At 45.4% G+C, this 10,000-nt stretch overlaps 1 protein-coding gene across 1 annotated transcript in view; it reads right to left on the bottom strand.

Annotated features, from left to right (window-relative positions):
- The window catches only part of LOC116371904 (uncharacterized), a 79,443-nt gene that overhangs the window by 31,283 nt on the left and 38,160 nt on the right, over window positions 1–10,000 (bottom strand). Inside the window, 1 exon segment of the mRNA XM_031821045.1 lies at window positions 5,006–5,150. Within this exon segment, the coding sequence (XP_031676905.1) occupies window positions 5,006–5,150 (145 nt within the window).

Genomic DNA, 10,000 nt, shown 5'->3' on the forward strand with positions numbered 1-10,000 from the left:
CACACAGAGTTAGATTAAGATTAAGAGACGCCTGGGGGAGGAGGACACACAGAGTTAGATTAAGAGACACCTGGAGGAGGAGGACATACAGAGTTAGATTAAGAGACACCTGGGGGAGGAGGACACACAGAGTTAGATTAAGAGACACCTGGGGAGGAGGACACACAGAGTTAGATTAAGAGACACCTGGGGGAGGAGGACACACAGAGTTAGATTAAGAGACACCTGGAGGAGGAGGACACACAGAGTTAGATTAAGAGACACCTGGAGAGGAGGACACACAGAGTTAGATTAAGAGACACCTGGGGGAGGAGGACACACAGAGTTAGATTAAGAGACACCTGGGGAGGAGGACACACAGAGTTAGATTAAGAGACACCTGGAGGAGGAGGACACACATAGTTAGATTAAGAGACACCTGGAGAGGAGGACACACAGAGTTAGATTAAGAGACACCTGGGAGAGGAGGACACACAGAGTTAGATTAAGAGACACCTGGGAGAGGAGGACACACACAGAGTTAGATTAAGAGACACCTGGGGGAGGAGGACACACACAGAGTTAGATTAAGAGACACCTGGGAGAGGAGGAGGACACACAGAGTTAGATTAAGAGACACCTGGGAGAGGAGGACACACAGAGTTAGATTAAGAGACCTGGGCGAGGAGGACACACAGAGTTAGATTAAGAGACACCTGGGGGAGGAGGACGGCAGGGTAGCCTAGTGGTTAGATACACCCTACATTAAAATACCCCATACAATACCATACAATACCCCATATAATACATACCATACAGTACCCCATATAATACCCCCTACAATATATTACCCCATACAATACCCCATATAATACCATACAATACCCCATACAATACCCCATACAATACCCCATATAATACACCCTACAATATAATACCCCATACAATATCCCATATAATACCATACAATACCCCATACAATACCCCATACAATACCCCCTACAATATAATACCCCATATAATACCCCATATAATACCATACAGTACCCCATATAATACCCCATACAATACCCCATACAATACCCCCTACAATACCCCCTACAATATAATACCCCATATAATACCATACAATACCCCATACAATACCCCATACAATACCCCATATAATACACCCTACAATATAATACCCCATATAATACCCCATACAATACCCCATACAATACCCCATATAATACCCCATACAATACCTCATACAATACCCCATATAATACACCCTACAATATAATACCATACAATACCCCATTCAATACCCCATACAATACCCCATACAATACCCCATACAATACCCCATATAATACACCCTACAATATAATACCCCATATAATACCCCATACAATACCCCATACAATACCCCATATAATACCCCATATAATACCCCATACAATACCTCATACAATACCCCATATAATACCCCATACAATACCCCATTTAATACCATACAATACCCCATATAATACCATACAATACCCCATACAATACCCCATATAATACCCCATACAATACCCCATATAATACCATACAATACCCCATACAATACCCCATATAATACCCCATACAATACCCCATATAATACCATACAATACCCCATACAATACCCCATACAATACCCCATATAATACCCCATATAATACCCCATATAATACCCCATACAATACCCCATATAATACCCCATACAATACCCCATATAATACCATACAATACCCCATACAATACCCCATACAATACCCCATATAATACCCCATACAATACCCCATATAATACCATACAATACCCCATATAATACCCCATATAATACCCCATATAATACCCCATATAATACCCCATATAATACCATACAATACCCCATATAATACCCCATATAATACCATACAATACCCCATACAATACCCCATACAGTGCATTCGAAAAGGTATTCAGACTATTTGACATTTTCCACATAATGTTACGTCAGACTTATTCTAAAATGGATTATAAAAATATATATTTCATCAATTTACACACAATACCCCTTATAATACAATACCATACAATACCCCTTATAATACAATACCATACAATACCCCTTATAATACCATACAATACCCCTTATAATACAATACCATACAATACCCCATCTAATACCATACCATACAATACCCCATATAATACCATACCATACCCCTTATAATATAATACCATACCCCTTATAATACCATACAATACCCCATATAATACCATACAATACCCCATATAATACCATACAATACCCCATACAATACCATACAATACCCCTTATAATACAATACCATACAATACCCCATATAATACCATACAATACCCCATATAATACCATACAATACCCCATACAATACCATACAATACCCCTTATAATACAATACCATACAATACCCCATATAATACCATACAATACCCCATATAATACAATACAATACCCCATACAATACCATACAATACCCCTTATAATACAATACCATACAATACCCCATACAATACCATACAATACCCCATATAATACAATACAATACCCCATATAATACCATACCATACAATACCCCATACAATACCATACAATACCCCATATAATACCATACAATACCCCATATAATACCATACAATACCCCATATAATACCATACCATACCCCATACAATACCATACCATACAATACCCCATATAATACCATACCATACCCCTTATAATACCATACCATACCCCTTATAATACCATACAATACCATACAATACCCCATATAATACCATACAATACCCCATATAATACCATACAATACCCCATACAATACCATACAATACCCCTTATAATACAATACCATACAATACCCCATATAATACCATACAATACCCCATACAATACCATACAATACCCCTTATAATACAATACCATACAATACCCCATATAATACAATACAATACCCCATATAATACCATACCATATAATACCCCATATAATACCATACAATACCCCATATAATACCATACAATACCCCATATAATACCATACCATACCCCATACAATACCATACCATACAATACCCCATATAATACCATACCATACCCCTTATAATACCATACCATACCCCATACAATACCATACAATACCCCGTATAATACAATACCCCGTATAATACAATACCCCATATAATACCATACCATACAATACCCCATATAATACCATACAATACCCCTTATAATACAATACAATACCCCTTATAATACAATACAATACCCCTTATAATACCATACAATACCCCATACAATACCCCATATAATACCATACCATACAATACCCCTTATAATACAATACCATACAATACCCCATACAATACCATACAATACCCCATATAATACCATACCATACAATACCCCATACAATACCATACAATACCCCATATAATACCATACCATACAATACCCCGTATAATACAATACCATACAATACCCCATATAATACCATACAATACCCCTTATAATACCATACCATACCCCTTATAATACCATACCATACCCCATATAATACCACACAATACCCCTTAATGACAAAGCAAAAACAGGTTTATAGAATGTTTGCAAAAAGAAAATTGGAAATTACATTTACATAAATATTCAGACCTTTTACTCAGTACTTTGTTGAAGCACCTTTGGCAGTGAATACAGCCTCAAGTCTTCTTGGGTACAACGCTACAAGCTTGGCACACCTGTATTTGGGGAGTTTCTCCCATTCTTCTCTGCAGATCCTCTCAAGCTCTATCAGGTTGGATGGGAAGCGTCGCTGCACAGCTATTTTCAGGTCTCTCCAGAGATGTTCGATCGGGTTCAAGTCCGAGTTCTGGCTGGGCCACTCAAGGACATTCAGAGACTTGTCCCGAAACCACTCCTGCATTGTGTTGGCTGTGCACTTAGGGTCGTTGTCCTGCTGGAAGGTGAACCTTTGCCCCAGTCTGAGGTCCTGAGTGCTCTGGAGCAGGTTTACATCAAGGATGTCTCTGTACTTTGCTCCGTTCATCTTTCCCTCGATCCTGACTAGTCTCCCAGTCCCTGAAAAACATCCCCACAGCATGATGCTGCCACCACCATGCTTCACCGTAGGGATGGTGCCAGGTTTCCTCCAGACGTGACGCTTGGCATTCAGGCCAAAGAGTTCAACCTTGTTTCATCAGACCAGAGAATCTTGTTTCTCATGGTCTGAGAGTCCTTTAGGTGCCTTTTAGCAAATTCCAAGCGGGCTGTCATGTGCCTTTTACTGAGGAGTGGCTTCCATCTGGCCCCTCTACCATAAAGGCCTGATTGGTGGAGTGCTGAAGAGATGGTTGTCCTTCTGGACGGTTCTCCCATCTCCACAGAGGAACTCTGGAGCTCTGTCAGAATGACCATTGGGTTCTTGGTCACCTTCCTGACCAAGGCCCTTCTCCCTGATTGCTCAGTTTGGCCGGGCGACCAGCTCTAGGAAGAGTCTTGGTGGTTCCAAACTTCTTCCATTTAAGAATGATGGAGGCCACTGTGTTCATGGGGACCTTCAATGCTGCAGAAATGTGTTGGTACCCTTCCCCAGATCTGTGTCTCGACACAATCCTGTCTCGGAACTCTAGAGACAATTCCTTTGACCTCATGGCTTGGTTTTTTGCTCTGACATCTCAAGGATGATTAATGGAAACAGGATGCACCTGAGTCTCATAGCAAAAGGTCTGAATACTTATGTAAATAAGGTATCTTTTCTATTTGTAATAAATTAGCTACAATTTATAAGAACCAGTTTTTGCGTTGTCATTATGGGTATTGCGTGTGATGAGGACCAATATTTATTTAATCCATTTTAGAATAAGGCTGTAACATAAAATGTGAAAAGAAATCAAGGGGTCTGAATACTTTCCGAGTGCACTGCACGTGTTAACGAAAGTCTCTGCTAAGTGACTACATTCTGCCGATCATAGTTGGGTGAATATTGGTGCGTACCCAGCTCTCCGGCTGCCTTGATGTCGATGTTGTCGTAGCCGCTGCCGATGCGGATGATGATGCGTAGAGCCTTGAACTTCTCTAGGTCCTCTCTGGTCAGAGTGATGGTGTGGTACATCATGGCCCCTACCGCCTCGTTCAACACCTGGAGAGACAAACAGACACGGTCAAGATGGCCTCTACTGTCTCGTTCAACACCTGGAGAGACAAATGGTCAAGATGGCCTCTACTGCCTCGTTCAACACCTGGAGAGACAAACGAACATGGTCAAGATGGCCTCTACCGCCTCATTCAACACCTGGAGAGACAAATGGTCAAGATGGCCTCTACTGCCTCGTTCAACACCTGGAGAGACAAACAGACATGGTCAAGATGGCCTCTACCGCCTCATTCAACACCTGGAGAGACAAATAGTCAAGATGGCTTCTACTGCCTCGTTCAACACCTGGAGAGACAAACAGACATGGTCAAGATGGCCTCTACCGCCTCGTTCAACACCTGGAGAGACAAATGGTCAAGATGGCCTCTACTGCCTCGTTCAACACCTGGAGAGACAAACAGGCATGGTCAAGATGGCCTCTACCGCCTCATTCAACACCTGGAGAGACAAATAGTCAAGATGGCCTCTACTGCCTCGTTCAACACCTGGAGAGACAAACGAACATGGTCAAGATGGCTTCTACCGCCTCGTTCAACACCTGGAGAGACAAATGGTCAAGATGGCCTCTACTGCCTCGTTCAAGACCTGGAGAGACAAACAGACATGGTCAAGATGGCCTCTACCGCCTCATTCAACACCTGGAGAGACAAATAGTCAAGATGGCCTCTACTGCCTCGTTCAACACCTGGAGAGACAAACGAACATGGTCAAGATGGCTTCTACCGCCTCGTTCAACACCTGGAGAGACAAATGGTCAAGATGGCCTCTCCTGCCTCGTTCAACACCTGGAGAGACAAACAGACATGGTCAAGATGGCCTCTACCACCTCGTTCAACACCTGGAGAGACAAATGGTCAAGATGGCCTCTACCGCCTCTTTCAACACCTAGAGAGACAAATGGTCAAGATGGCCTCTCCTGCCTCGTTCAACACCTGGAGAGACAAATGGTCAAGATGGCCTCTACCGCCTCGTTCAACACCTGGAGAGACAAACAGACATGGTCAAGATGGCCTCTACTGTCTCGTTCAACACCTGGAGAGACAAATGGTCAAGATGGCCTCTACTGCCTTGTTCAACACCTGGAGAGACAAACGAACATGGTCAAGATGGCCTCTACCGCCTCATTCAACACCTGGAGAGACAAATGGTCAAGATGGCCTCTACTGCCTCGTTCAACACCTGGAGAGACAAACAGACATGGTCAAGATGGCCTCTACCGCCTCATTCAACACCTGGAGAGACAAATAGTCAAGATGGCCTCTACTGTCTCGTTCAACACCTGGAGAGACAAACAGACATGGTCAAGATGGCCTCTACCGCCTCGTTCAACACCTGGGGAGACAAATGGTCAAGATGGCCTCTACTGCCTCGTTCAACACCTGGAGAGACAAACAGGCATGGTCAAGATGGCCTCTACCGCCTCATTCAACACCTGGAAAGACAAATAGTCAAGATGGCCTCTACTGCCTCGTTCAACACCTGGAGAGACAAACGAACATGGTCAAGATGGCTTCTACCGCCTCGTTCAACACCTGGAGAGACAAATGGTCAAGATGGCCTCTACTGCCTCGTTCAACACCTGGAGAGACAAACAGGCATGGTCAAGATGGCCTCTACCGCCTCATTCAACACCTGGAGAGACAAATAGTCAAGATGGCCTCTACTGCCTCGTTCAACACCTGGAGACACAAACGAACATGGTCAAGATGGCTTCTACCGCCTCGTTCAACACCTGGAGAGACAAATGGTCAAGATGGCCTCTACCGCCTCTTTCAACACCTGGAGAGACAAACGAACATGGTCAAGATGGCCTCTACTGCCTCGTTCAACACCTGGAGAGACAAACGAACATGGTCAAGATGGCTTCTACCGCCTCGTTCAACACCTGGAGAGACAAATGGTCAAGATGGCCTCTCCTGCCTCGTTCAACACCTGGAGAGACAAACAGACATGGTCAAGATGGCCTCTACCGCCTCGTTCAACACCTGGAGAGACAAATGGTCAAGATGGCCTCTACCGCCTCTTTCAACACCTAGAGAGACAAATGGTCAAGATGGCCTCTCCTGCCTCGTTCAACACCTGGAGAGACAAATGGTCAAGATGGCCTCTACCGCCTCGTTCAACACCTGGAGAGACAAACAGACATGGTCAAGATGGCCTCTACCGCCTCATTCAACACCTGGAGAGACAAATAGTCAAGATGGCCTCTACCGCCTCGTTCAACACCTGGAGAGACAAACAGACATGGTCAAGATGGCCTCTACCGCCTCATTCAACACCTGGAGAGACAAATAGTCAAGATGGCCTCTACTGCCTCGTTCAACACCTGGAGAGACAAACAGACATGGTCAAGATGGCCTCTACCGCCTCGTTCAACACCTGGAGAGACAAATGGTCAAGATGGCCTCTCCTGCCTCGTTCAACACCTGGAGAGACAAACAGGCATGGTCAAGATGGCCTCTACCGCCTCATTCAACACCTGGAGAGACAAATAGTCAAGATGGCCTCTACTGCCTCGTTCAACACCTGGAGGGTCAAACGAACATGGTCAAGATGGCTTCTACCGCCTCGTTCAACACCTGGAGAGAGAAATGGTCAAGATGGCCTCTACTGCCTCGTTCAACACCTGGAGAGACAAACAGACATGGTCAAGATGGCCTCTACCGCCTCGTTCAACACCTGGAGAGACAAACGAACATGGTCAAGATGGCTTCTACCGCCTCGTTCAACACCTGGAGAGACAAATGGTCAAGATGGCCTCTACCGCCTCTTTCAACACCTGGAGAGACAAACGAACATGGTCAAGATGGCCTCTACTGCCTCGTTCAACACCTGGAGAGACAAACGAACATGGTCAAGATGGCTTCTACCGCCTCGTTCAACACCTGGAGAGACAAATGGTCAAGATGGCCTCTCCTGCCTCGTTCAACACCTGGAGAGACAAACAGACATGGTCAAGATGGCCTCTACCGCCTCGTTCAACACCTGGAGAGACAAATGGTCAAGATGGCCTCTACCGCCTCTTTCAACACCTAGAGAGACAAATGGTCAAGATGGCCTCTCCTGCCTCGTTCAACACCTGGAGAGACAAATGGTCAAGATGGCCTCTACCGCCTCGTTCAACACCTGGAGAGACAAACAGACACGGTCAAGATGGCCTCTACTGTCTCGTTCAACACCTGGAGAGACAAATGGTCAAGATGGCCTCTACTGCCTCGTTCAACACCTGGAGAGACAAACGAACATGGTCAAGATGGCCTCTACCGCCTCGTTCAACACCTGGAGAGACAAATGGTCAAGATGGCCTCTACTGCCTCGTTCAACACCTGGAGAGACAAACAGACATGGTCAAGATGGCCTCTACCGCCTCATTCAACAGCTGGAGAGACAAATAGTCAAGATGGCCTCTACTGCCTCGTTCAACACCTGGAGAGACAAACAGACATGGTCAAGATGGCCTCTACCGCCTCGTTCAATACCTGGAGAGACAAATGGTCAAGATGGCCTCTACTGCCTCGTTCAACACCTGGAGACACAAACAGGCATGGTCAAGATGGCCTCTACCGCCTCGTTCAACACCTGGAGAGACAAACGAACATGGTCAAGATGGCTTCTACCGCCTCGTTCAACACCTGGAGAGACAAATGGTCAAGATGGCCTCTACTACCTCGTTCAACACCTGGAGAGACAAACAGACATGGTCAAGATGGCCTCTACCGCCTCATTCAACACCTGGAGAGACAAATAGTCAAGATGGCCTCTACTGCCTCGTTCAACACCTGGAGAGACAAACAGACATGGTCAAGATGGCTTCTACCGCCTCGTTCAACACCTGGAGAGACAAATAGTCAAGATGGCCTCTACCGCCTCTTTCAACACCTGGAGAGACAAACGAACATGGTCAAGATGGCCTCTACTGTCTCGTTCAACACCTGGAGAGACAAACGAACATGGTCAAGATGGCTTCTACCGCCTCGTTCAACACCTGGAGAGACAAATGGTCAAGATGGCCTCTCCTGCCTCGTTCAACACCTGGAGAGACAAACAGACATGGTCAAGGTGGCCTCTACTGCCTCGTTCAACACCTGGAGAGACAAATGGTCAAGATGGCCTCTACCGCCTCGTTCAACACCTGGAGAGACAAACAGACATGGTCAGGAGGACATACACAACACTGTCACACAAACAGTTAGGACACTTCCTCACAGGGTCGTAGCTACACAGTTAGGACACTTCCTCACAGGGCCGTAGCTACACAGTTAGGACACTTCCTCACAGGGCCGTAGTTACACAGTTAGGACACTTCCTCACAGGGCCGTAGTTACACAGTTAGGACACTTCCTCATAGGGTCGTAGCTACACAGTTAGGACACTTCCTCACAGGGCCGTAGTTACACAGTTAGGACACTTCCTCACAGGGCCGTAGTTACACAGTTAGGACACTTCCTCACAGGCCCGTAGTTACACAGTTAGGACACTTCCTCACAGGGTCGTAGCTACACAGTTAGGACACTTCCTCACAGGGTCGTAGTTACACAGTTAGGACACTTCCTCACAGGGTCGTAGCTACACAGTTAGGACACTTCCTCACAGGGTCGTAGCTACACGGTTGGACACTTCCTCACAGGGTCGTAGTTCCACAGTTAGGACACAACCTCACAGGGTCGTAGCTACACAGTTAGGACACTTCCTCACAGGGCCGTAGTTACACAATTAGGATACTTCCTCACAGGGTCGTAGTTACACAGTTAGGACACTTCCTCACAGGGCCGTAGCTACATAGTTAGGACACTTCCTCACAGGGCCGTAGTTACACAGTTAGGACACTTCCTGAC

The sequence above is a fragment of the Oncorhynchus kisutch genome, unplaced genomic scaffold (assembly GCF_002021735.2).
Source record: "Oncorhynchus kisutch isolate 150728-3 unplaced genomic scaffold, Okis_V2 scaffold3820, whole genome shotgun sequence".
Lineage (NCBI taxonomy): Eukaryota > Metazoa > Chordata > Actinopteri > Salmoniformes > Salmonidae > Oncorhynchus > Oncorhynchus kisutch.